Genomic DNA, 27,726 nt, shown 5'->3' on the forward strand with positions numbered 1-27,726 from the left:
ACTGGGGAAGGAAATAATCACCCAAGTCCAAGAAACCCAGAGAATCCCAAACAGGATAAACCCAAGGCGAAACACCCCAAGACACATATTAATCAAATTAACAAAGATCAAACACAAAGAACAAATATTAAAAGCAGCAAGGGAAAAACAACAAATAACACACAAGGGAATTCCCATAAGGATAACAGCTGATCTTTCAATAGAAACTCTTCAAGCCAGGAGGGAATGGCAAGACATACTTAAAATGATGAAAGAAAATAACCTACAGCCCAGATTATTGTACCCAGCAAGGATTTCATTCAAGTATGAAGGAGAAATCAAAAGCTTCTCAGACAAGCAAAAGCTGAGAGAATTCTGCACCACCAAACCAGCTCTACAACAAATACTAAAGGATATTCTCTAGACAGGAAACACAAAAATGGTGTATAAATTCGAACCCCAAACAATAAAGTAAATGGCAACGGGATCATACTTATCAGTAATTACCTTAAACGTAAATGGGTTGAATGCCCCAACCAAAAGACAAAGACTGGCTGAATGGATACAAAAACAAGACCCCTACATATGTTGTCTACAGGAGACCCACCTCAAAACAGGGGACACATACAGACTGAAAGTGAAGGGCTGGAAAAAGATTTTCCATGCAAATAGGGACCAAAAGAAAGCAGGAGTAGCAATACTCATATCAGATAAAATAGACTTTAAAACAAAGGCTGTGAAAAGAGACAAAGAAGGTCACTACATAATGATCAAAGGATCAATCCAAGAAGAAGATATAACAATTATAAATATATATGCACCCAACACGGGAGCACCGCAGTATGTAAGACAAATGCTAACAAGTATGAAAGGAGAAATTAACAATAACACAATAATAGTGGGAGACTTTAATACCCCACTCACACCTATGGATAGATCAACTAAACGGAAAATTAACAAGGAAACACAAACTTTAAACGATACAATAGACCAGTTAGACCTAATTGATATCTATAGGACATTTCATCCCAAAACAATGAATTTCACCTTTTTCTCAAGCGCACATGGAACCTTCTCCAGGATAGATCACATCCTGGGCCATAAAGCTAGCCTTGGTAAATTCAAAAAAATAGAAATCATTCCAAGCATCTTTTCTGACCACAATGCAGTAAGATTAGATCTCAATTACAGGAGAAAAACTATTAAAAATTCCAACATATGGAGGCTGAACAACACGCTGCTGAATAACCAACAAATCACAGAAGAAATCAAAAAAGAAATCAAAATTTGCATAGAAACGAATGAAAATGAAAACACAACAACCCAAAACCTGTGGGACACAGTAAAAGCAGTCCTAAGGGGAAAGTTCATAGCAATACAGGCACACCTCAAGAAACAAGAAAAAAGTCAAATAAATAACCTAACTCTACACCTAAAGCAACTAGAAAAGGAAGAAATGAAGAACCCCAGGGTTAGTAGAAGGAAAGAAATCTTAAAAATTAGAGCAGAAATAAATGCAAAAGAAACAAAAGAGACCATAGCAAAAATCAACAAAGCCAAAAGCTGGTTCTTTGAAAGGATAAATAAAATTGACAAACCATTAGCCAGACTCATCAAGAAACAAAGGGAGAAAAATCAAATCAATAAAATTAGAAATGACAGTGGAGAGATCACAACAGACAACATAGAAATACAAAGGATCATAAGAGACTATTATCAACAATTATATGCCAATAAAATGGACAACGAGGAAGAAATGGACAAATTCTTAGAAAAGTACAACTTTCCAAAACTCGACCAGGAAGAAATAGAAAACCTTAACAGACCCATCACAAGCACGGAAATTGAAACTGTAATCAAAAATCTTCCAGCAAACAAAAGCCCAGGTCCAGACGGCTTCACAGCTGAATTCTACCAAAAATTTAGAGAAGAGCTAACACCTATCCTGCTCAAACTTTTCCAGAAAATTGCAGAGGAAGGTAAACTTCCAAACTCATTCTATGAGGCCACCATCACCCTAATACCAAAACCTGACAAAGATGCCACAAAAAAAGAAAACTACAGGCCAATATCACTGATGAACATAGATGCAAAAATCCTAAACAAAATTCTAGCAATCAGAATCCAACAACACATTAAAAAGATCATACACCATGACCAAGTGGGCTTTATCCCAGGGATGCAAGGATTCTTCAATATCCGCAAATCAATCAATGTAATACACCACATTAACAAATTGAAAAACAAAAACCATATGATTATCTCAATAGATGCAGAGAAAGCCTTTGACAAAATTCAACACCCATTTATGATAAAAACTCTCCAGAAAGCAGGAATAGAAGGAACATACCTCAACATAATAAAAGCTATATATGACAAACCCACAGCAAACATTATCCTCAATGGTGAAAAATTGAAAGCATTTCCTCTAAAGTCAGGAACAAGACAAGGGTGCCCACTTTCACCATTACTATTCAACATAGTTTTGGAAGTTTTGGCCACAGCAATCAGAGCAGAAAAAGAAATAAAAGGAATCCAAATTGGAAAAGAAGAAGTAAAACTCTCACTATTTGCAGATGACATGATCCTCTACATAGAAAACCCTAAAGACTCCACCAGAAAATTACTAGAACTAATCAATGATTATAGTAAAGTTGCAGGATATAAAATCAACACACAGAAATCCCTTGCATTCCTATACACTAATAATGAGAAAACAGAAAGAGAAATTAAGGAAACAATTCCATTCACCATTGCAACGAAAAGAATAAAATACTTAGGAATATATCTACCTAAAGAAACTAAAGACCTATATATAGAAAACTATAAAACACTGGTGAAAGAAATCAAAGAGGACACTAATAGATGGAGAAATATACCATGTTCATGGATTGGAAGAATCAATATAGTGAAAATGAGTATACTACCCAAAGCAATTTATAGATTCAATGAAATGTTCTCAAAGAAGATGTGCTGTAGGAAAATGCTTTAAACTGTTTATTTCCTAGACTTAAAATGCACTGCATAAAAGGACAAAAATAGAGCTAAATGAAAACAGAAAGTCATTCGGAATACAACTTACAGATAATCTTTGTTAACTGATAAATTTATAACATATTTTCCATGTACATACAAATTATACCCCTTTATAAAAAGCATTTTGAAATGCTATTTACTTAACCCAGATCATAAATATCTTTTCAGCCTATCAGTATCTACAGCGAATTCCATTCAAGGTTTTACTATAACTCATTTAACTCTCTTCTTACATTGAATATTCTTGAAATTTCTTTCCAACTGCTTATTCCCAAGCAAAGCTGTGAGTTGCTGGTCAAGAGGGAAACAGTAGCCTAAGGGCTTTGCATTGTTGTCATTTAGTTGCTCAGCTGTGTCCAACTCTTTGCAACCCTATGGACTGTAGCCCGCCAGGCTCCTCTGTCCATGGAATGTCCTAGGCAAGAACACTGGAGTGGGTTGCCATTTCCTTCTCCAGGGCATCTTCCCACCCAGGGACTGAACTCACATCTCCTACACTGGCAGGCAGATTCTTTACCACTGACCACCAAGGAAGCCCAGGGCTTTCAATACGAGATGCCAAATTCCTTCCAGAAAAAGTTATTGGGTTAAAAGGGTGAGGAAGAGTAGGGAGCTCCATAAAATGTAGAAAAAGTGTGAGAAGCTTGCTGACTGGGAGGGACCAGAAGCCCCAAAACATGACAAAGAGAGCCAGACATGCTCCCTCCTCCCATGCCCAGAGGATCAGACTGTGAGGCATAGGGGGAGCAAACTCTGGTCTCCCAGGAGAAGGGAAGCTCCACTCACCTGCACGCAGGCCTTCAGGGACCCTTGGGGCTTCTCATCCTGCTCTTCCATACTCTCCTCCAGGCACAGGCAGGGACCTGAGATCCTGAGCTGCAAGAGGAGAAGCCCTGAGTATAGCATCCTCCTGTAGGTCCACTGTGGGCCACACCCCACCATCAGCCTCTGCTTCAGGGATGCAGTCTCCATGGCAACTGTGTTTCTAGAAGCTCCTGCCCAGATAGAGTCTTGCCTGAATAGCTATGCTTGTACCTAGAGTCGCTAGTCCCTCTCCCAGGCCAAGACTCTGCAGTTCCACTGGATGGTCCAGTGTTTGGGGCCTCTGGGCCACCTACCTGGAAGCCCACCATGTGCCCGAGCTCCACCTTACACCCATCACCAAAATCTGCAGCATGAATCAGTCTCTGTCCCACTGGATCCTGGGACACCCCCCACCCCCACAAACACCCAGCACACTGAGGATCCCCTAGTGTCCACCTGCCACCCTCAACCTGAATCTGCAGACCCAAATCAGCACTTCTTCCTAAGGCAAAGAGCAGGGCTCTGGGCTTGATGTTGTTGTTGTTTACTTGCTAAGTCATGTCCAACTCTTGCAACCCCATGGACTGTAAACCCACAGGCTCCTCTGTCCATGGGATTTCCTAGGGAAGAATACTCGAGTGGGTTGCCATTCACTTCTCCAGGGCATCTTCCCATCCCAGGGATCGAACCTTTGTCTCCTGCACTCCAGCCACTGAGCCACCATGTAGCCCCCTGGGCTTGATGATCCACAGTCAAATACCTGATTAACTGCGTGAAGTTCATTACTTAGCCGTGCCCCTCCCAGGATCCTATCCTTCCACTGACGCTCCAGCACCTGGCGATTGCCTCTCACTTCCCGTTCAAAAAGCCAAGCATAGGCACAGAGCTCAGCTGCACCCACGACCTCCTCCCTCCTGGGATCGGTGGGCCCCTACCAGAAGAGTACCAGCCCAGACTCCCCACCACTCAAAATCCTCCTGGGCCCCCCATCAACCCGGTGTCCTCACCGCTGAATCCAAAACGTGGCCAGCATGGGGCTGGGGGGCGCCCTGACAAGCATAGTACCTGCTAGCCCCTCCTAGGCCCTTAATGTGGACCTGTTGTCTGCGTACCGGCTCGAAGTTTCTGGGTCTGAGACTCGAACAGTTCCTGGCAAATCCCCGCCTCCACAAGCCATCTCTGCCCCATTGCTCTCTCTTACCCATCCCTCAGCACCCCTGGATCCTCACTCAAACAGTACAGTGTGAGTTCATAATGCAGCTGTACCCTGAACCTGCACCCAAACCGCTTTCTCCACCAATCTCCCCAGGCCCCTACGTGCGTCGCACCTGGGACGCGCGCAGAGCACAGTACCGGGATCTGCAGTTGCCCCAGCATCACCACCAACTTCTGTGATCTGAGGCTGAAGCACCGCCCACGCAGGTCCCAGATCGCCCACCCACATACTCCGTCCCAGCTACCCGCCCAGACCCTGCGCATGCGCGCACCAGGCACCCGGCGTTGCCCCGCCCCCTCACCAACCTGAGAGTCCGCCAGCTCGAGGTCCAGGCAGGGCCTGTCACAGCTTCAGTGCCCACCACCGCTCTGCGGCAAGACGAGCTCGGTTAGGCAATTCTCTACCACGACTCTGCACACGACAGACTAGGCTTAAGCTAGTTCTATCCCCTCCCTTAGTCGGCATCCACAAGGCCGCTCGGCTTAACCGCCAAAGGGCCGAGGTGCACGTAGATTGCAAGCGTCCGCGCACGGGACAATGGCTGCACTTCTGCCCGAACCCGGAAGTGCGTTTGGACTCTGCGAGCCGGAACTACAATTCCCAGAAGCCTCGGCGGTGCGGGCGGTAATTGTGGGGTGTTTCCAGCTTCATACTCGGGGTGGACTCGGGAGGTGGCCACACAACAACCAGGAGTGAAAACTGAATTAGCGGCTGAGGGGTGAGAGTGTGCGCGTCCGAGTTTTTGCGCGGCGTTGAGACTAGGAAATGGAGGCCAAAAGACCGATGCGTGGGAAGTGGCTGTCTTGGGAAAGGCCGGCCCTGGGCTCGGCTAGACGTTCAGGAGTGACAGTGAAAACGGGATGCGGTTGGAAACGTGTTTTCATACAGCTTTATTTTTAAGCTTTCTCTTTTAATACTATCAAGAAACTGTAGTTTTCCTCACGTAAATCTGACTTTAACAACAAAAAATTATTGCTGTTTGAAATGTAATCTCTACCCCCCAAAGTTTCTTATAGCTGGTTATTGTGGTTGATTTTTTTTTTTTAAGTATTTATTTTGTATCTGGTTAACCTACTGAAATGTTCTGAATTCTCATAGTATTCCATTTTATTTTCCTGGCTTCTCTAGTGAGCCAGTCATCTACAGATAGTAATTTCATCTCTTCCTTACCGGTATTTTAAACCAGATGCTCCCTTTTACAAAAAATGAAACTGAAGCCCAGTAATATTAAGTAACAGGTTGTATTGTAAGGGCAGAATTAGTATTTGAGTTCAAGAAGTCCGACTCTGCAAAGTACATTGGTAGAAACATGGGATGGGGACAGTTTCAGTTTAGGAAGGTGAAAAATTCGGGACATGGAAGACGCTGAGATTTTCACAATAATATCAATGCACTCAGTGCCACTGAACTGTATGGTTAAATATAGTTAAGCTAGTATGTTTTAAATTATGTGACTTTTACCACAATTAAAGAGAAAAGTCTGACTCTGGAATCCATGCTCTTAATTTCTACATTACACAATTTGCTCCTTGCCCACATACCAGCATCTTTCCTCTACATAAGCAATATTTAGTTTACAAACAAGACAGAGAAAGGAGCTTCCCTGGTGGCTCAGCAATAAAGAATCCGCCTACCGATGCAGAAGACATGGGTTCAATCCCTGTTCCAGGAAGATCCCACTTACCATGGAGTGTATCTATGGAGTGTATCTATCGAGCCTGTACTAGAGCCCAGGAACTGCAACTATGGAAGCCTGTGGGCCCTAGAACCCACGCTCAGCAAGAGAAGCTCATGCACCAAAGCTAGTGGGTAGCTCCTGCTCACCACAACTAGAGAAAAGCCCAAGGAGTAACGAAGACCCAGCACAGCCAGTAAATAAAATAATTTTTTAAAAAAGACAGAGAAAGGTTCACATTTATTTATAAGAGAAGCAAAAAAGAAGCCCTACAAATAAGTTTAGTAAAATATATAGAGACATTAGTAGAAGCCTTCAAAACTACTGAGATCAAAGACATACAAACGCCACATTACAATGGTTGTGTTGTAAAGAGGTAAAACATTGTAGATTGATCTACAGATTTAGTATAATAAGACAAAATCACAATGGGGTCTTTGGAGTGTTATCTCCTCTTTTTTCTGTTCACTTTTTTGTTTTCATTGTTTTTTTCACTTCAAGATATTCAGACATTAAATCTGAATATTTAGACACTACTACTATATAGCTTAAAACTGACTTTGTCTTCTGTTTTGCCATTTTTTTTTTCTTTAAAAACAAATAAGATGGTAATATCTACTTGCAAGAGCACCTGAATCCCTGACCTAACCTGAATATTACAGACTCTGGAATAGCTACTCCTGAGGAACAGAAACTCACTCTACACAGATGACCTTGTAACCCAGAGATTTCTCTCTCAGTTGCTTGAGAATTGGCTGAGACCCAAGTTTCATACTGAGGTTCTATTGGCCAGGAGTTGGGTGAGGGCTCAACATCTATGGAAGAACAAGGAAGTTATGAATTCATCTGCTTCAAAGACAAAGATAAGGGAGAGGGAGAGTGTAATCTGTCTCTCTGATATTCGGGGGAAGCAAGGAGGAAGTTCTCAGCAGGATAAAAAGGACAGTCCTTTTCCTTTGCTGAATCCTCTACCTCAAACTATAAATGTTGAAGGGACCCATGCTTAGTTTATCAGCCCCTACTCTTCTCTGTCTTCATCTACTGTCTTTGGGATCTGTAGGGGAAGAGGTTAACTCAGCAGGTCTGAGTTACTCAAACCCTACCTATTCCCCCCAAAAAGCCTATTTCCAAGGACTATTTCTTGGTCAACTTCCTGGAAACTGAGGAACATGGTTTCTTCCAGACTTCATCTGTACCTTTTCCTCTTGCTGATTTTACTCTCTGTCCTTTTGCTGTCATGAGCCATAACAGTGGTCATAACAACTTGGAGGTCCTGTGAATCCTTTTAGCAAATCATTGAGCCTGAGGGTGGTCCTGGGGACCCTTGACACAAGATCTCATCTAACCCCATAACTTCAAATCCCACTGACAACTCCTAATGTATGTTTCCAGCCCTGCTCTATGTAGACTTTTTAAAAATTTTTTCTGTTTACAGGTTTATTCAACACAAAGCAATCTCTTTCAACTTTACTGAGGTGGCTGACCACGTCCGTGACCAAATTCACCTCTAAACGAATTCAGTTGCTGACCCAGCCCCAGCCTCAGCTTTCTTGTGGGCACCAGGGGGCACGGCATTTTGTCTGTAGGTGTTTCTGTCAGCTTCCCCTTGCGTGAGCCTTGCAGGTCACTCTCCCTGCAGACCTTGGGCCGTGGCTGGCCAGTCTCAGGATGTCTGTGGTGCTGGGTGGCAGGCACAATTTCAGGGGGCAGGTTGGAAGATGCCCTTGTTGGTGAGGTACCAACAAGGTGAGTAGAAGTGTCTCCAGGCAAACTGTTCCTTCACATAGCCTCGTGATTTGAGAGACTGCATGGCTTTTAAGACGTGCAGATTGGGCACATTCTTGTCTGCCAGCTCTGGGTGATATGGCATGTGGACATCCTTCTTGGCCACCATCATCCCCTCCTTAAAAGGAGTTCATAAACGGCAATCCGGTTCTTCTTGGGCATCAACATCATGACCGCTGCTGCATTTGGGGCTGGAGCTGGAAAGGGAGCTTCCTAGACTGTTATGAACATTTGCCTGCTTGATTCTCTGCTTGATCCTTGACGTGTCAAGCCAAATTCTTGATTTCTCCCTCTGTCCCAGATTTACTCCTTCCCCATTGTTGCTTCAGAAAGTGGCCTGAAGAAACTGTCATCCAGTTGCTCTGGCCAGAAACCTGGGAGTCATCCTGGACTCCTTGTTCCCTTTAGCAAATCTCATCCTCACATCTCCATCCCTGAGTCTCTTGGGATTCAAAGCATCTCGTGCCTGCACCTCCCTAGGTGCCTCATTCCCATGCTTCATTCTGTGTTTTCTCTTGTCATCTCTTAACAGTTCCTTGTTCCTTATCCTCTACCATGATGTGAAAAGACACTGCTTGTCTGACCCATGGATACATCCCATGCTCCACTCGGGCTGACTCAAGCTCACACTTCTCCCCGCCTGCTTTGTCCACCAATGATGTATGTAGTAAACACTATGAGATCCCCAGCTTCTGGGTATCAGACCTTGGTCCTTTAATTCTAGGTGGCTTTTGACTTGTTTCTATTGCTTTTAAAGAAACATGAGCCCAAAGCATAAGATTTGGTGAGAGCTAGGGTCTAGAGACTGAAAAAATATCGAAACAGAATGTCACAAGGTTTGCAAAGAGAATGGCTGGAACATAATGTGTATGTAATAAACATCATTGAATATATGATTGAGCGTGACTTCTTTAGGATTTCTGGAGAAAGGATCTCTGCTTCCATTAGGTGGAACGGTTGATTTGGCAGTAGATGCTGTGTTCTGGATTCACAAGCGCCTATTACACAAAGACAAGAGGTAAGTTCCAGTTCTGGTGGGCTTTCCGGGGCTACCTACTGTAGGGGCTCAAACTCTCTGGCATTCTCCTTTCTCAACCTTGAAAATTCCAAAGGGCTTCCTTTCTCATTGTACTTCAGTCATGCTGGCACCTTTCCATACCTGGAATGGCCTTTGCTTCCCCATTGTGGAGGACAGAGTCTAAGGTGACCCCCATAATCCTCACCTGTGGGTATTCATGCATGCGTCTGTGCTTTGTCCCTCAGTCATGACAGATTCTTTGCCAGCCTATGGATTGTAGCATACCAGGCTCCTCTGTCCATGGGATTTCCCGGGCAAGAAGACTGGAGTGGATGGCCATTTCCTTCTCCAGGGGATCTTCCCAACCCAGGGCTCAAAGCCGGGTCTCCTGCATTGCAGGAGGATTCTTCATCATCTGAGTCACCAGGGAAGTCCCTTGATTTTCATGCCCTGATGCAGACCTCCCCTTGAGGGCAAGACCTGTGACTTACATCTAACCATTTGAATATGGCAAAGGTGACAGGCGGTATCTGCTTACATTAAGTGATTCTGTTATATAACAGTGTGACATCTGTCTTGGCTTTGAGGAAGCGAGATACAATGTTCTGAGCTGCCTATGGAAAGCACTGAAAAGACTGAATGCAGCCTCCAGCTGACAGCCAGTAAGACACTGAGGCCCTCATTATGACAGCCTGCAAGGGACTGAATGCTTCCAACAACCGTAAGAGCTCAGATGTGGATCCCTTCCCAGTAGAGCCTCAGATGAGACCTGAGACTTGGCCAATGCCTTTCTTGCAGCCTTGCAGAAGACCCATCTGAGAATTGCCTGAACTCCTGATCCAGGAAACTGTGAGATAATAAGTGGGTGTTGTTTTAAGCTGCTAAGTTTGTGGTAATTCTTTATGCAACAATAGAAAAAAATACATTCACTTCAGGACCTTTTCACCTGATGCTCCTCAACTCAGAACACTCTACTCCAAACCCTCTGCATTGTTTGCTCCTTCTCATCCCTTCAGAAGGTAGCAGACACTGAAGAGGCTGACTTGACACTCCTGTATCTTCCCTCTTGCCTGCTTCTATTGGAGAGACTGGGAAGGATAACAGGTAATTTTCTCAGCCTTCCTTGCAACAAGTGCCACACGACAGCATCCCAACCCAAGCAGACATAAGAGGAAGTTTAGTGGGTGAGATTTCCACGAAGAGCTTTTGCTCCACTGGTAAAAAGGAACAAATGAGACTCCTTTCCCCTAGAGCCTGATGAAGAGAGGGACCTAAGAGGCTGTGTCTGTTCACAGCTAATTAGAGAGCTGACAAATGTCAGCACAATCCATACAATGGCCTGAACAACTGTGCTTCTCCTCTGAAGAATCTGAACCTAGAAACCCTTAGATAGTAGTAGAGGGTGTTGTCATATATAATTTGAAGTTATAGAGGAGCAGTGACCAGGAAGTTTGTATAGGAATTCAATCTGCACCAAGGAGAATGGAACAAATTCATTGATCAGCAAAAATGAGCAACCACCCTTATTAAAATGTACAAGGCACAAATAAATACTTTTCCTTATTTAAAAAAAAAAAAAGCAGCCATAAGAGAGAAAAACTTCCTGATTCTAATCCCCACAAGGCCCACAAGTAATTTCTGACATTGGTTACCTGAGATTCCTCAGTGTTTTCTCAATTAATCCCCACTTTAATTAATCTGAACTACTGTCACGGGGTTTGTTTTTCTTATTAAAAATCCTGAAGATATTTAAACATTCACATCTTTTGAGAATGCTTCATATGACAGGTAATGGAGCAGAATGGAATGTGGTACAACAGGGTGGGATGGATTAAAGAAGAATGAACAGGAAACAGAAGAGTGGGGGTGGGGTGGATTGGGAGTTGGAGATTAGCAGATGCAAACTATTACGTGTGTGTGTGTGTACATATATATATACAAATATATATGTATAACTGAGTCACTTTTCTGTACACAAGAAGATAACACCACATTATCTCAGTGAACTAAATCAAGTAGACGTCAATAAAATAATTTTTTGAAAGTAGAAATAGAATGGAAGACAATGCAATGAAAGGGAACAGAAAATAATGAAACAGAACTGAATGGCAGGGGAAGGGATGAGGAAGAGGAAATGAAAGAAAGAAGGGAATGAAAAGAAATAGAATGAGAAGAAATGGAAGGTGGTGGAATGAAATGAAAGCTGACCAAATGGAAATGAACGTCAATAGGACACTGACTAGAAAGGAGTGGACGAGTAGGAGACAGAACGAAAAGAGTGGATTAAACATGTGGGTGGAAAGGACAGGAGTGATAAGGAACAGGAAGGAGAAGAATGGAAATGAAATAAGAGAATAATGAAAGTGAAATAATAAGAGTAATAAATGAAAGTTATGGTATGGACATGGCAAAGTGATAACCAGGATTAAAATAGACATAAATGGAGTGTGGAAGAAATGAACAGGTGGGATTACAAAGGAAAAATAAAAAGGAATAAAAGGTAACAGGGAGAAGTGGGAAAGAATGGAAAGGAATGAAAGAAGAAAGAAAAAACGTGACACAATGGATGAAGTAGAATGGAATGGGATGGAATGCATAGGAATGCACCGAGTGGTGGGAAGCGATGACAAGGGATGGAATGGGAAGTAAGAAGAGGAACAGAAGAAATGGAAAGGAAATAAAAGGAATTTTATGGAAAGAAATGGAGTGAGAGGGAGTGGAATGGAATGAAAAAAAAAAAAAAAACAAATGGACTGGAGAGGAAACAGTTGGAATAAAATGAGAATAAATGAAATTAAATGGATAGAAAGTTAAAGGGGTAGAGTGAAAATAAGTGTGATGGGAACATGGGATGGAGTGAAATGGATGGACAGGAAGGGAATGAAATGAAATGAACCAGAAAGTGAGAGGATGGAAGTGGGTGCAAAGGGATTGAAAAGATTTTTGAAAGGAAATCTCATGATAGGTTATCCTACAGACTTTAGCAAGGAGGAAAAGGGAGATTGGTGGCAGCTGTCCATCTGTCCAAAGACTCTGTGTGGCATAAAAATACCTCATAGTTTGACTCTGCATTTTCTTTTTGTGGAGTTGGGACCAAGGGATTGGAGGATGGCTTCCTGGGGCCATGAGAGTACCGGCTGTGGCTGGTGGGAGGTGATAACTGCTGCAAGTGAACAGAGAGATCAGTTAGGGCCCACAAGCAGTTTGTCTTAAAACCACAGCGTCTGGAAAGTGCCAACGTGCACTCTTCAGAGATCCAAAGACAAAGAGATTCCCAACCAGGGTCTCTCAAGGGATCAGAAGCAGAAGTAGGTCTAGGACCAGGACTCTTCCTTTTCACCTGGCTACATCTGCAACTTCTACTCCAAAACTTCCTTTGCATCCCGTCACATGCTGGGCCGGTATTAGCTTATTTGCAACCCCACTGCAAGCACTGGAAGCGGAAGCAGCACAGGGCAGGAGCTAGAATCCTAGACTCTAACCCAGGGACTTCCCTGGTGGTCCAGTGGTTAAGAATCCGCCTTCTAATGCAGGGGATGTGGATTCGATCCCTGGTGGGAAACTAAGATCCCACAGGCCTTGGGGAGACTAAGCCCACACTGCAACCACTGAGCCCACACATTCTGGAGCCCTCGAGCCACAACGATAGAGAAACCCACCACACTACAACGATCCCACATGCTGCAACAAAAAACCACACTACAACGATCGCACATCCCTGCCGTGCTGCAACTAAGACCTGACACAGCCATAAATAAACAAATAAATATATTTTTTAAAAGAAACCTAGCCCAGCTCCCTGTGAGGCCTAGAGCCACTTGCTTCCCATTCCTGGCCCAGCAATGCTCAATGAAAGATTTAGACAAGATGATTTCTCATACTTGTCAAATATAACATCCTCAGATTGTATTCCTTTGCAACTTCTTTAATAAAATCAAGCAAGGCCAACCTACCTCATATAATTGCTCTGGAGGGTCTACTGGCAGCATCTGGGGGGAAAAGAAAATAGTGAAGAGGTCCTGAGGCCTGGGATAAAAGATCACCCCTGGAAATTCTTGGAAATAGCTCAGGCCTCAGAGGCAGTTACATCTCTTCTGATTCCCAGAGCGGGCTCCAGGTTAGGCATTGTCAAGTGAAAGAGAAAACAAGGAGAAGAGATGAAAAAGCCATGGAAGGTCTTGAGATCCCCAGAGAAAGTAGGGACCCAAGCTACCACTGGGCATCCTTAAGAGAACATGCCTGAACTTCACCCCCACCCCAAGAGGTGAGACAAAACAGCCCTGCTGGGCTGGGAAGTGCCGGACAGTCAGGGGAGTAGAGGGGGTGCCTCTGGAGAATTACCCACCTTTTTGACTGGTATCTGTCCTTCAATGGCGGGTGCATTGGCATACACAGGCATGGGCCAGCCTAGAGAAAGTGAATGCCAGCCCAAGGCTGGAGTTAGGGAGAGATATGAGGGAAGAAGGGGCCTCCCCAGTGTCTCAGCGGTAAAGAATCTACCTGCAATGCAGGAGACACGGGTTTGATCCCTGGACTGGGAAGATCCCCTGGAGGAGGGCATGGCAACCCACTCCAGTATTCTTGCTGGTAAAATCCCAAGGACAGAGGAGTCTGGTGGGCTACAGTCCATGGGCTCGCAAAGAGCCGGACACGACTGAAGCGACTGAGCACACGCATGCATGAGGGAAGGGGCGATTTGTCCAGGCAGGGCACTTCTATCCCCAGGAAGGATGTGGTAGAAACCTTCCTTCTTTTATCCCCAGGACTACCCCATCACATCTCCAGTGATCTTGACCTGGGAAGGTCTTGGAAATCAAGTTCTGGGTTAGATAAGGCTGTTTGATGACACAGATGAGGGCAGAAGTCTTAGATCAAGCCCCAGGTGCACCAGGGTCCTCTGTAGCCTGTGCTTATCATATATCCTTCCTGGCCTTGGTTTTCTTTTCTGTAAAACTGAGCTGAATTGGACAGTCTCCAGAGGACTTCTGCCTCATGAGCCCATCTTACCAGAATCTTAGACCAGATATAGCAAAGATGTTTTGTTTTGCCTTTGGTCAGAGAAGGCTGCGTGAGGTACTATATTGAGATGGACAATGACACTTGTTTTGAATTTAGCAGGCAGGAGTGTCATGACTGATTCTCTCTGCTTATAGCAATCCATTAACAAAGTTTTCTGAGAGTGAGGAAGACAGAATGGCGGTATGTTGTTGTATTTGTGTTGTGGCTGTTGGGACAGGCAGAACTCCTCAGAGTTCTCGACGCTGATCTCATCCATTTTCCAGATGGGGACACAGAGGGTCCAAGACTACAGGGCTTGCCCATGATGTCATAGTGACCCAGGGGTGAAGCTGGGAGCAGAAGCCTGGGCTCTCGGCACCAGCCTCTTCTCCAGACCTCACTGCTGCCCTGGGTATCAGCTATGGAGGCACTTACTGCGACCGAGCTCTTCAGGGTGACCCTCTTCAGAAGTGGGTGTCATGTTCTCATAGGCGGTATCCTCTGTTGTTCTCCTTGAGAGCCTGAAACCCCAAGACCCTTGTTCACTATGCCTCTAGTCCTTGCCCATCTCCGCAGGCTCCCATTTTGGGCAACGTCCCAAACCCTCTCAGTGCCCAACAGGCACCACTCAGCACCATGGTCAGCAACCCTCCTACTGGGCAGGTCCCCCATAGGCCACACCCCCACCCCATTCTGAGAGTTACCCTTCGGCATTTCCAGTGTGTATGAAGCAGCCCAGCCCTATGGCCAGGGCAACGATAGCCAGGATCCCAACGGTAATGCCAACGATGGCCCCTACAGAGAGGGATGACCGGTGACCTGGGCAAGGAGAGAGAATCAGGACCTCGTCCCTGTCCCCAACCTCATTCCCAATCTTAGGGCTTTATCTCCACTGTCATTTGATGAGTACTTGTTTTCCAGCCATTGGGAGGCAGAAGTTTGTAGTAGTAATAGAATCATTTCTGGAGTCAAATGTCCTAAGTTCACATCTTAGCTGTGTGACCCTGGCCATGCTACTTAACCTCTTTGTGCTTCCTTTGGCTCTTCTGTAAAAACAAAGATAATATGAAGCCTATTCCATATTGTTGCTGAAAAGATTAAACACATATGTATTCATGTTCAGTAAATGTAAGGTTCGGTATGTTCAATGTGGGTGAAGTATTTAGACCCATGGAAAGTGATCAGTCAGTGTTGGTATGATGATGTTACTGATTAAGAGGATGAATCAAATATGGTCGTCACAGCAAAGGGCTTTGGCAACTGGAAACTTGAGTCACCTTTGATTCTCTGGGGTTCTGTGGACACAGACAAAAGTAACTACTCTTTCTGAGTCTCATTTCCTCATTTGCAAAGTCGGGGAAATGGTACCTACTGTATAGGGATGTTTTGAAGATGAAATGAGATCATGAATTTTTTTTTCTATTTTTTGACCACTTTGCAGCATGCAGCATCTTAGTTCCCTGACCAGGGATTGAACCCTTGCCCCCTGCAATGGAAGCACACAGCTTCTTAACCACTGGATCTCCAGGGAAGTCCTGAGTCTGAGTGTTAGTGGCTGGAATTCAACAGCTCTGGACTAGGAACCTGCCCACGCAGGACAGTCAGTGCCACACTCCAGTCCTTAGTAAGGGAAGATCAGAGTGCTAAGGCCAGCATCAGAGAAAGCCACCTGGACCCAAGGGGAAGGTGTACCTGAAAGACTCACCTATGACGCTGACCATGAGCGAGGCAGAGCAGGTCAGCAGTGTGACAGAGTTAGAAGCTGTGCAGCTGTAATTCCCTTGGTGTTTCCAAGTCAGGGCCTCGATAACCAGCTGCTCCCCCTTGTACACACTGGTGTTGTCATGGGTCCAGTTAAACTCAGCATCCGGCTGGGATTCAGCCCAACACCGCAGGGTTAGGCGGGAGTTGAGCTCCGCACTGACGGTGGTGTCCGCCAGGGTCTCCGACCCGCTGGTGAAATACATTCGATCGGGGCCGTCTGCGTGCAGAGCCGAATATTATGCTCCCATCCTCCACCGGTGAGATAATCTATTTTATCCCATTCAATTCCACATATGAAGTTCTGCTTTCTTTTTTCCCCCCTTCTCAATTCTAACTGAGGGAATTCCTGGGAGTCAAAGGCTCTTCCAACTGCTGCTGAAAGGAATGTCGGCAAGAGAAGGAGGATAAAAAGGTCCCTTTTCCTCCCTTAGGTGCGGAGCAAGCAGAATGTAATCCACAACACAGAGGGGGAAAGTCCAAAACAAAACAAAATTAAAATCAAAAACAAAAACCCCTGCCCTTGAAAAAGTGAATTCTAACAAGGGAGCCTCATAAGACATCCAGGCTTCAGAAATTGTTGCTGTGTCCTGTGACATGTAGCCCCTAACTTCCAACATGTTTATAGTTCTTATAGTTCTGATGGTAGCTTAGGCCAAAAAAAAAAAAGAATCTTAGAGTCATTCTTGACTCCTCCCTTTCTCTCTTGCTTCTTGTCAATTAGCAGTAAACCCTGACTTTGATATTTAAAATATATTCATGGCCTGATTGCTACAGCTGTCGCTGGCTCAGCCTCGTCATTTCTTGATGGATGACTGTGGCTACCACGAGAGGATGCCTCACAGACCTCCATGGGTAAGAGTGGAATTGACCAAGGGCCCAGCTGCGGTACCCCGCAATCCACTCCCAGACCTCTCCTGGGCTGCACCCTGCCAGGACCTGAGAGTGTTGGAGAAAGTAAGGCAGACCCCTTCCTAGGAGACCTGGGCTCCCCGAGAGTCCTGACAACGTTCCTTAGACTCCACGGTGGTCTACATGCTCCCACCAACTCTGTACTCTGTCTTCCTCCCTCGCTCCAAGTACCTCGGTCTGAGGGCAATCACATTCTTTTGAGGCTCCCTCCCTACTTTTTCTGCACAAGAGCATTCCCTTAAGAAAATCTTTGCATGTATAATTCCATTGAATCCCGTTTTGGGATCTGCCTCTCCATGGAATCAGACAAAAACAACTGCATCACCTCCTCCCTCTCCCCTGTTCCCACCCTTTAGACAAGAGCCAGAGAGACTGTGCAAACCCCAGTCTAATCCTCTCTCTCCTCTGCTCAGAGCCTTTTGTAGCTCAAGTGTCCTCACGACGGCCCCCCACCCTCCCAGCTTCTTCTGTTCCATTCTCGCTATAATTTATCTCTCCAGTCATCTTGGCCTCTGGGCATTCCTCTGACAGGCCAAGCAAGTCCCACCTCCCCAGCCTTGGAACTCACTTCCCTTGGTCACCTGCACAGCTCTCTCCCTACCTCCTGCTGCACACATACCGCCTCCTCCAGGAAGCCTCTCCTGACCACCCCAGCCAGGACTGCAACACCTCTCCGGCTTCCCAGCCTTGCCTGTCTTTCTCACTGCCTCTAGTCCCATCTGACACAGCATGGATTTCCCCTTGTTCAGCTGTGTATAGTCTGTCTCCCCCGACTAGAACATAAAGCTCCGTGAGGGTGGCCTTGTCCCCTGCTCAGACATGCCTGTCACAGAGCAGGTGTTTGATAATTATGGGATGAGTGGCTGGAAGCAAGAACTTCAGCAAGGGAGAGAGGAGGAAGGAGGAGAAGATCCAAGCTAGGGACGACTCACAGCTGATGTTCAACTTCAGGGGTTCACTCCGTGCCTGGCTGCCCCAGTTCCAGACCTCGCACGCATAGGGCCCTGTGTCATTCCGCCGAAGGCCGTGGATGATCAGGTCCCTGTTGTTGGGCGCCAGGTGCTCGCTGGACTGGAGGAGCTGGTCCCCCAGGAACCACCGGACTCCAACTCCCTCATGGGTGGTCTGGCAGGTCAGGACCACAGAGCTGGTGTCCTCCACGAGAGTCCGGTTTGGGGCCATGACGTAAGGCTTGGTCACTCTTTCTGGAAACACAGAGAGAGATGGGACAGGGTCCAGGGACACCCTATGCCAGTCTCCTGCCCATATGGGGCCCACAGGATTTCCCAGGGATGTGTGTTTATGTGGTGTGTGGTGTGTGTGTGTGTGCTTTGCATATGACTGTGCTGTGTGGGTGGTCTTTTGTGTATGAGCGTGTGTTGTGTGACAGTTATGTTACAGGTTTTGTGTGCATGGAGGGTGTGGTATACGGGTGAGTTTTGTGTGTGAGTGTGTGCTTGGTGTCTATTTTTGCCTGTGCTGGGTTTTTGTTGCTGCATGAGGGCTTTCTTTAGTTGTGCTGTGAGGGGCCTGTTCTGTAGTTGCGGTGCATGGGCTTCTCACTGTGGTGGCTTCTCTCGTTGTGGAGCACGGGCTCTAGGGCGTGCGGGCTCAGTAGTTGTGGTACACAGACTTAGGAGCTCCCTGGCATGAGGGATCTTCCCAGACCAAGGACTGAACCCTTGTCTCCTGCATTGGCCACTGGACTTAACCACTGGACCACCAGAGAAGTCCCTTTTGTGTCCATCTACATGTGTGTGTTGTGTATACACGTATTGTGAGTGTGAGGTATGGCAGTGTGTATATCATACATACACACATATACACACACACACGTACTTTGTGTGCAAGTGGGTATATGTTGTGTGTATGTATCTTCTGTACATGAGTATATGCTATGTGTCTGTGGGAATGTATGTGTTCTGTGTATATGCTCTACTGTGTATTCACAAGCACCGCACATGTAGCACATACCTACATGCTTGGTATATCACTACCATGTGTGAAGTGCAGTTACGTACTGTGTGTGTTCTGCATGTGTGGAGGGTGTTAAATGTGTGGTGTGGGGGGTGTTTTCTGTGTTGGACATGAGGATGTGGAGTGTCTGTGATATGTGTTGTGGGTGTCTGTTGTGTGCATATTATGTTTCGTGTGTATACGTGTTTTATGAGAGAATATGTTGTGTGTCTGTGGTATCGTTTGTCGCATATTTGAGATGTGTGTCTGTGTTTTGTAAGTATTGTGTATGTGCTCTGCCTGTGTGTGAGTACGTTTCTGTACATGCCGTGGGCTTTATGTGTGCATGTGGTGTGTGTGATGCGTTACGCCCCGTGTGTTTCATGTATTGTGTGTCTGTTGGGTACATGTTATATGTCTTGTGTGTGTGTGTATTATGTGCTTTTGTATGCTGTGTCTATGTGTTGCGTGTGAGTTGTGTGTGTTGTATGTGAGTTGTATGTGTCTGTGGTGCACATGTGTGTATCTGCGATGCATGCATGACTGTTTCTTTTTTTTTGGCCATGTCATGCGGCATGAGGAATCTTAGTTCCCCAACCGAGAATCAAACCCAGGCCCCTGCACTGGGAGCACAGTCTTAACCACCAGAACACCAGAATCCCCTGCATGTGTGATTGTTATGTGTGTGTGTCCACATGTGTATGGGGATGTATGAGTGCTGTGTTAGTGTTTGTATGTTTAGAGAATCGCCTCCCACACTTCATGAGAATTAAGTGACAGACATCCCACAGAGAGCCTCCAAAGCCTTGTGGAGGATGTGCCAACAAGGACCCAGGTCCTCCCTGTGCCCAGAGCCACAATCTGCCACGAGCCACAAGGGCAAGCCCCACTCCACTACGTCCTCCTCAAGCTCCAGGACGTCAGTGCAGCCCTGATTCTCAGAGACACAAAGGAGAGGAATGGGGGAAAGAGACTCACCAAGGACGCGGACTTTGACAGCATCCCTGAGGGACTTCTGGGCGGCAGCATTGGACACCAAGCACGCGTAGGTGCCCTCATGTTCCTTGGACACGGCAGGGATGGTAACATTGCTCATGTTGAAGAACAAGCTCCAAGTGATGGGCTTGGAGTCATTGGAGAAAAACCATGAATATGAAGCTTGTGGGTAAGACTCAGTTTCTGCTGAGAAGGTCACACTGGAGCCCTCCATCACCTCAACTGTGTCCCCGTTGGGTACACCAGGCTCCACCTTGATCGTGACTGAGTCAGGGCCATCTGGAAGGACAAGAACAATTGTAGCAGCAACAACAGCATCAGTGAGAGAGCTCTCTTGGGGGACCCAGCCATTCAATAAGCAGGAACTTTTCTCTTCTCTCCCCTCAAACTCTGGAACCATTACAAAGGAGATGTTAGAGTCTGACAGTGAGGGTATGTCACATGCATCCCTGGGTAAGCCAGGATTGAAAGACACACCTAAAGCTTGCTAGCAAGGGACTTCCCTGGCAGTCCACTGGTCATGAATTTGCCTTCCAGTGCAGGGATGCAGGTTTGATCCCTGGTCGGGGAACTAAGATCCCACATGCCGTAGGGCCACTATGCCTGTGTTGCAATTACTGAGCCCAAGTGCTCTAGAGCCTGTGCCCCACAACAAGAGAAGCCCGCCTGTCACCCAGAGCAGTAAAAAGAAAAACAATACATAAAAAAATAAAGCATGCTGACAATTGCTCTTTCCTCACGACTACCTAGGCAATATTTTGGATCAAACATTCGAAAGTTAAGGAGCTCGATTTTAGGCACGTCACGTTGGACGTTCCCAGGAGAATCCAACTAGAGATGTCAAACAGCTATGTGTCTGGAGTTCAAGGATGGACAAGTCTGCATTTGGATGGTATGTGAAGCTGTGAGACTAGATGAAATCACCGAGGAAGTGGGTATTGCTGAGGGGCTGGGGAGAATGGAAAGGGACTCACAGTACACAATCAGGTAGGTAGGGTCACTGCTCTTCATCTGGAGGTCACCCCAAGCTTCACATTGGTACGTTCCAGCATCCTTCCGCTGGACACTGAGGATGGTGAGGGTCTTGCCATCTGTGGACAGCTGTACGCGCTCATGGGATGGCAGGGGCTGGTGGTTGAAGACCCAGTGGATGGTGATGTTGACGTCTGGGGTGTCACAGTAGAAGGTCACATTTTCCCTGTGCTCTATGACTGTGCCCTGGCTGACTGAAATGGTGGGCTTGGCCAGAGATTCTACAGAGGGAGAAACAGAGTAGGGGGAGACAGAAGCAGAGACACAGGTGAAGGACAGACCAAGCAAAATACAGTCACAGAGGGACCCCGAGAAACAGGGAGGGGTTGGGGTTGCAGGCAGACACCCCTCAGCTCCATGACTGGCCGCCAATGCTGGACCTAGTTCTCATTCTAGGTGAGGTCTTGGGACCTTCGAGTCTCCTCTCCCCCAGTAAATGAGATGTTGCAAATAAAACAGACGGTCAGGGACATGACGGTGGGTCAATTATTATTGGCTGCAAAGAAGTCAAGCTTGTACTGGGGACAACAACCAGGTCCCTCTACCACTTCTTAGCCAATTTTCCCTAGCCCCAGCCAGGACAGCCACCCCTTCACACCCCCCGCCCCCTCTCCAACACAACTGACTGGACCAGTTGTTGCCTGACTGGGCCAATCAGGTTTGTCCTGTTGGGACTTTGGGCATGGAACCCTGATGAGCAGTTGAGGGTGGAGATAGAGACCAGAATGAGAGCTTTGTTTTCTGTGCTCCTAATCTACCATGAGTCTGGGGTAACCAAGGGGCCCCAAATGTAGACGGAACAATATCCTCCTCACTTTGGATGACAGCATCACGGGAGATCTGGGCTGCAGCTGCCAAGCTCCACACGGTCAAAAGTGAGGCTGGAGGGAGAAAGAGGAGGCGTTCAGGGAGGAAGCTGCGTTGGGGGGGGGTCCAGTTGTGGTCTTCCTAAGTGGAGGGAGGTCTGAGGTCATGAATGGGGCCCTCCACCCCTAGAGGCTTGACTTTTACTCACTACTTCCTGGCTATGTGACTTGAGGCATGTTTTGTTGTCGCTGAGCCTCAGTTCCCCCAGCTATAAAATGGGAGTAATATCGTCTGCCTCCTAGGATTGGAGGGGGTGGTAATGAACACTGACCAGTTTTGACTGGGTCCCCTGAGGGTCACTTCGCTCTCTCCAGTGATGCTCATTCCATGGAAGATGCCTCTCCCTTCCATTGCTGCTGCTGCTAAGTCGCTTCAGTTGTGTCCGACTCTGTGCGACCCCAGAGATGGCAGCCCACCAGGCTCCCCTGTCCCTGGCATTCTCCAGGCAAGAACACTGGAGTGGGTTGCCATTTCCTTCTCCAATGCATGAAAGTGAAAAGTGAAAGTGAAGTTGCTCAGTCATGTCCGACTCCTAGCGACCCCATGGACTGCAGCCTACCAGGCTCCTCTGTCCATGGGATTTGCCAAGCAAGAGTACTGGAGTGGGTTGTGCTCAGATCAGTGAAGTCACTTTCCAAAACCAGATAGTAAGCGTCAGAAGCTAGACTTGAACCTGGCTTGCCAGTTCCTAAAGACTTTGCTCTCAACACTGTGCAGTTCCTCTGGTCCAGGGATGGGCACAGAGCCAGCCCCCAATAAAGGAGAACTTCTTCTGTTATCTTTGACGGGAGAAATTAACCGCTTGCTCTCAGGCAAGATTTCCTCTGCACAGAGGGGAGAAAAGGGAAAAAGATAGCATGAGCTTTCGGTTTTCTATTTGGTTATTCTGCACACCGTTTTATGGAAGCTCAGAGACTGTGGGCATAGGTGGGGATGCCCAACCCCAGCAGCTATGGCCATGAGCCGCTGACCTTGAAACTCCTGTCCTTGCCCTAACCATCAGCCCAATTAACAAAGGCAGGCAGTCATGACTTTCTCCAGCCCTCTTCTGCTGCTGCTGGTGCTAAGTCGCTTCAGTCGTGTCCAACTCTGTGCAGCCCCATAGATGGCAGCCATCAGGCTCCCCTGTCCCTGGGATTTTCCAGGCAAGAGTACTGGAGTGGGGTGCCATTGCCTTCTCCGTCTCCAGCCCTCAGATGACCCCAATTTAGATCAAGCATTGCCCCATCCCCTGCTCATTTGAGTTAAAGACAAGGGCTCTTAGGAGCAAATATGGACTCTGATAATGATAATGGACTTTGTCTGTTATCATGGGCAAGGGGCTTTCTCTTTGTGAGCCTCAGTTTCTTCAACTGCAAAACAGGGAGAACGGTAGAACTTAGTTCACCAGGTTATTGTGAGGTCTAATATCAGACGTGACAGTTCGCAGTGTTAGTCACTATTATTAGCACTTAGTTATTATTACTATTATTGTCTTTGTTATTTCCTGTGCTTGTAATAACTGACGGTGGAAAACCATCTGAAATTCTCTATCCTCAGTGCTATTGGAGGTGAAGTCCATAGGCTCATTCATTGGAAGGACTGATGCTGAAGCTGAAGTTCCAATACTCTGGCCACCTGATGGGAAGAGCCAGCTCATTGGAAAAGACCCTGATGCTGGGAAAGATTGAAGGCAAAACGAGAAGGGGTGGCAGAGGATGAGATGGTTAGATAGCATCACCAACTCAATGGACATGAATGTGAGCAGACTCCAGGTGACAGGGAAGAACAGAGCAGCCTGGTGTGCCTCTCAGGGCTGGCATAACCTCTCGTCGCCAGTCTCACTCCTGTCTGTTATACTCCAGCTCTGGTTCTCTGCCTCTCCCTGCCCCAACTCCCCTGAATCTGTTTATCTGCATGTATCTTGAAAAGCTTTCTTTTTAAAAACAATTAATTTTGAGTATGTATGTATTTATGGCTGTGCTGCGTCTTCGTTGCTGCCTGGGCTTCTATCTAGTTTTGCTGCTCGGGCTTCTCACTATGGTGGGCTCTCTTGTTATGGAGCACGGGCTCTAGGGCATGCGGGCTCCAGTAGTTGCCGTACACCGGATTAGTTATTCCGCAGCGTGTGGGATCTTCCAGGTCAGGGATCAAACCTGCATCTCCGGCACTGGCAGGCGGATTCTTGACCACTGAGCCACCAGAGAAGCCCTGAAGAGTTTTTTTGCTCTTTGTCCTCAGTCTCCCTCTCTCCTCTTTGCTCTGTTTTCCCCTCTGGTACAGTTTCTATTGTAATTTTCACTCTCTCTTGCCTCTCTCTGGTTCTATGGCTCTGATTCCATCTCTCTCTCCTCCTCTGTGTATATGTCTTTGTCTCTTTCTCTGTCCCCCTTTGTCAATCTCTCTCTTATTTTATTTGGCTGCACCGGGTTTTAGTTGAGGCATGTGGGATCTAGTTTTCTGACCAAGGATTGAACCTGGGCCCCGTGCGTTGGGAGTTGGGAGCATGGACTAGACTGCTGGGGAAGTCTCTGCCAATCTCTTGTATTTGTATTTATTCCTGTCTCTGTTTCTCTCTTGTCTCTATTTGGGTCTCTTCCGTGCACATGTACACACCCACCCTCCCCTACCCCACCTAAAGGGAGCTGGACACTCACCTGAGAGCAGGATTCCTGCCCAGCGGTGGCCCCGTAGCTCAGGGGACTCCATGGGTCCTGACACCTGACTTCAGAGCGCCAAGCTGTCTTCCCGGCTTCCACACGATGACCCGGTCCTCACTCCGTCTGCAGCCTCTCCAGCTCTCTTCTTTTCCTCTCTGCCCAGCTGCCCACTCACAGGCACTTCGGTGACAGTGGCTCCCAGGACAGACAGCGAGGGTGGCAGGGGAGGAACTTTGGCTGCACCCTCCTCAGTCCTCTACCCCAGGCTTTACTTTCCTCCTCCTCCCAGCACAGAGAGAACCAAAGTCCCGACGTCCCCAGAACCCTGGGGTTTCCCCCAAGGCTCGAAAGGAGGAAGAAGCCCCACCTTCTGGCCACGGATCCCCTTGAAAATTACACCGCTTCCCATTCAAAGGCCCACTTGGGATGGGGGTGAGGGAGCTGCCAGGGAGAAGCAGTGCCAGGGAGGGGTAATTTAAGCATATCAGCGTTAAAGGGACCGGGAACTGAGATTATAATGGTCAACAGCTACAACAATAAAGTCAATAATGATGGTTCCTGGTTATCCAGAGCTTAATAAAACAGCGCCAGGTTCACCATAAGCTCAGTCGCATCCGACTCTTTGTGACCCCCTGAACTGTACCTCAGTCCATAGGATTTTCCAGACAAGAATACCGGAGTGGGTTGCCATTTTTTTCTCTAGTAGTTCACCATGAGCTGCCTGGAAATACAAAATGAACTGAAGTGACACATGATATGAAGTCCTGGTCACAAACACACTGGAGTCCGAAGGGCGGGATGCCTAGAGTTGGGTGGGGATAGCCCCAAGGGGTACCTGACTCAGCCTTCCGGGAGGAGGCAGGGAAGACTTGTTGGAGGTGGGGACATCTGAGCTGAGACCTGGAAGATTAAAAAAAAAAAAAAAAGCCCTGTATCTGAGTGTTAATTCTTCTTTTTAAAAAAACTCCATTTGGGCAAGACATGCTGTTGGGAGCCTCAAAAACCAAGACTGAATGTAATCGACCCCGTCAGAGAACTACCTTCAACCTATATCTTTTACTTCAGTTCATTCATTCCTTCATAATAACAGCTGTTTCCCAAACTCTTCCTCTGGGCTGATTCCTGGACCAAATAGTATATAATAATACAGCAGAAATCTCCAGGTCTACCTTCACAAGCTCAAGATCCAGCAGGGCAGACAGACCTGTCCCCAGTCAGTGATGACCCAGAGTGAGTGGGGCTGGGGTGGGGGAGCCCAGAGTGGGTGCCTGACCCAGCCTGAGGATCAGAGATGGCTTCCTGGAGGAGAGGGCATCAGAGACGAGGATGAAGGGATGAGCCGGGGGTGAGTCTGGTAGGCAGAGGGAGCGGGATGTGAGAAGGTGCTGAGTTGGAGGCACAAAGAAAATTCAAGTGGCTCCAGAAGAGAGGAAGTGAGAGGGTGGGTGGTTCAAGATAAGCTTGAGAACACGTCACCGTGATTACTTAGGCCAGGAGGGGCAGTTTGGCATCAGGGGAAAGCGATCTCAGCTCACCTCCAACAGCTGCTCCTGTTTGGGTCCCATTCACGCCACAGCATTCACCAAGGATCTGCTCCAGTGAAGCCTGAGGCTGAGCAAACCAGCTCTGGAGCCATACTGCAGGGGTTGGAATCCTGGCTCCCCTACCTGCGAGCTGTGCGGCCTTGGGTGTGTCAGTCCATCCCCCTCTCTGGTCATCACTTTCCTCAGCTTTAAGATGGTAATGGTTTTGCCTCTTCAGGGGCTGTGGCCCAAGCTCTCCATGCCCCAGAAGTGGTTTCTTGAGAAGGTTATATCATCCCGTGGGTGTCAGTGTTCTCGTCTGCAGACTGGACATAAATAACAGTCTCCCCTCACACAGTCCTGTGAAGATCAAGCAAGTGAATGCTGGGAATGTACTGGGAACAGCGCCTGGGTACTGGCACAGAGTGAGCGCTCAGAACACGTGAAACCCCTCTAGGCGTTGTGACTGGGGGGTGTTGTAAAACTCACAGGAAGTGAGGAATACACTTACTCAGTCATTCAACACACTCCCTGAGCCCCTACTGCTCCTGCTCTAGGTGCTGAGAGAATGCAGGGGACAGAAAAGAGAAAACCCAGCTCTAGTGGGGAAGAGACAATAAAGAAATGTAACAAAAAGGCAAATTATATGGGATCTTAGACGATGACACATGGTATGGAAAAATGAAAAGTAGAGTAGGCTAAGTGATAATATTATTCCATTTCATAGTTAAGAACACTGATGGTTACAGAGGTGCAATGACTTGTCCAATTGAGGCCAGGGATTCTGGTCTACCTGGCTTTTAACCTTCTCGTGTGCCACCTTCCAAGGTCCTAAGGTGGCTTCTGGCGATCTCCAGCCCCATCTCTGTACACCCCAATCAGTCAATGCCTGTGACCCCATCACTCCAGTACATTCTTAAACTCTATGGTTCCCTGGGCAGAGGGCACCTGGGGTAGACAAGTCAGCCTTTAAGGTCTTTACCATCTACCCTGTTCTTCCTGGAATATCTGAGTCTTCTGACCACCCACCCACTCCTCTCCTGACATTCTCTGATCTGTGCCACCTACTTGGGGCCCCCTTCCTTCCTCTCCTCCACCCCACCCAAGAGGACACAGCTGCCACTGGAGTAGGCTTCCCAAATTTGCCTCTTTATAAGGAATAAGGTTTTCTCTCCCTGAATCCGACCTACCCAGCTTCCCCTCAACCCCCATGAAGGTTCTGTCTTTCCCTGTCCCACAAGAAAGGGGGACTTTCTGGGTCCTTCTCATAGCATACCTTCCACTTTCTTTCCAACAGGTGAAAATAAAGCCAGGTCCTTCCCGCCTCCACACCCTTTCCTAGCAGTCTCAGCTGGCTGGGCTGACTCACGGTTGTCTTTCCATGAGCGACCTCAGCTCACCTTCCAACCTGTATTGCTGCCCCAGGGCTGCCCCCCACCATTCACTCAGCAAAGACTTTTTGACTCCACTACATGCCAAGCACTATGTTAGGTGCTTTTTAAAAGCTACAAATAGCAGGTTCAGTGGTT

The 27,726-nt window shown here is 47.1% G+C and overlaps 2 protein-coding genes, 1 long non-coding RNA gene and 1 pseudogene across 16 annotated transcripts in view; 1 reads left to right on the forward strand and 3 right to left on the reverse strand.

The window, feature by feature from the left end:
• Nucleotides 1–5,586, reverse strand: part of ZNF180 (zinc finger protein 180) — a 24,378-nt gene extending 18,792 nt beyond the window's left edge. For 5 of the 6 annotated variants that reach the window (XM_086353022.1, XM_086353020.1, XM_086353019.1 and 2 more), the window contains exons 1-2: nt 5,341–5,586; nt 3,802–3,891 (exon numbers count right to left, since the gene is read on the reverse strand). Coding sequence is in view for 4 of the 6 variants with exons in the window: in XM_086353020.1 (XP_086209146.1) it covers nt 3,802–3,852 (51 nt within the window). In the remaining 2 variants the exon portion in view is untranslated. Of the gene's footprint in view, nt 1–3,801; nt 3,892–4,931; nt 5,100–5,340 lie in introns of those variants that run through there. The other variant, XM_086353023.1, reaches the window with a different exon arrangement.
• CEACAM20 (CEA cell adhesion molecule 20) overlaps nt 1–27,726 on the reverse strand; it is a 103,036-nt gene that overhangs the window by 16,610 nt on the left and 58,700 nt on the right. For 2 of the 8 annotated variants that reach the window (XM_086353031.1, XM_086353030.1), the window contains exons 3-15: nt 26,210–26,557; nt 25,510–25,574; nt 24,672–25,395; nt 21,984–22,049; nt 21,111–21,389; nt 20,119–20,415; nt 18,117–18,389; nt 16,217–16,492; nt 15,216–15,330; nt 14,947–15,032; nt 13,859–13,920; nt 13,467–13,502; nt 6,920–9,493 (exon numbers count right to left, since the gene is read on the reverse strand). In XM_086353031.1, coding sequence (XP_086209157.1) covers nt 9,440–9,493; nt 13,467–13,502; nt 13,859–13,920; nt 14,947–15,032; nt 15,216–15,330; nt 16,217–16,492; nt 18,117–18,389; nt 20,119–20,415; nt 21,111–21,389; nt 21,984–22,049; nt 24,672–24,723 — 1,596 coding nt within the window. In that variant the 5' untranslated portion in view covers nt 24,724–25,395; nt 25,510–25,574; nt 26,210–26,557 and the 3' untranslated portion in view covers nt 6,920–9,439. Of the gene's footprint in view, nt 1–3,801; nt 3,892–5,340; nt 9,494–12,565; nt 12,677–13,466; nt 13,503–13,858; nt 13,921–14,946; nt 15,033–15,215; nt 15,331–16,216; nt 16,493–18,116; nt 18,390–20,118; nt 20,416–21,110; nt 21,390–21,983; nt 22,050–24,671; nt 25,396–25,509; nt 25,575–26,209; nt 26,558–27,726 lie in introns of those variants that run through there. The other 6 variants (XR_015146155.1, XM_086353026.1, XM_086353028.1 and 3 more) reach the window with 6 other exon arrangements.
• Nucleotides 6,920–8,666, reverse strand: LOC147354009 (small ribosomal subunit protein eS10 pseudogene; annotated as a pseudogene). The gene has a single exon (XR_015146157.1). The product of XR_015146157.1 is annotated as a small ribosomal subunit protein eS10 pseudogene (transcript).
• LOC147354010 (uncharacterized) lies at nt 20,814–23,964 on the forward strand. Its single transcript, XR_015146163.1, has 2 exons — nt 20,814–21,028; nt 23,575–23,964. It is a non-coding gene; the product is annotated as an uncharacterized LOC147354010 (long non-coding RNA).

This window comes from Bos grunniens, chromosome 18 (assembly GCF_055505025.1).
Source record: "Bos grunniens cultivar Pamir isolate PY7600 chromosome 18, Bosgru_T2T1.0, whole genome shotgun sequence".
NCBI classification, from domain to species: Eukaryota; Metazoa; Chordata; class Mammalia; order Artiodactyla; family Bovidae; genus Bos; species Bos grunniens.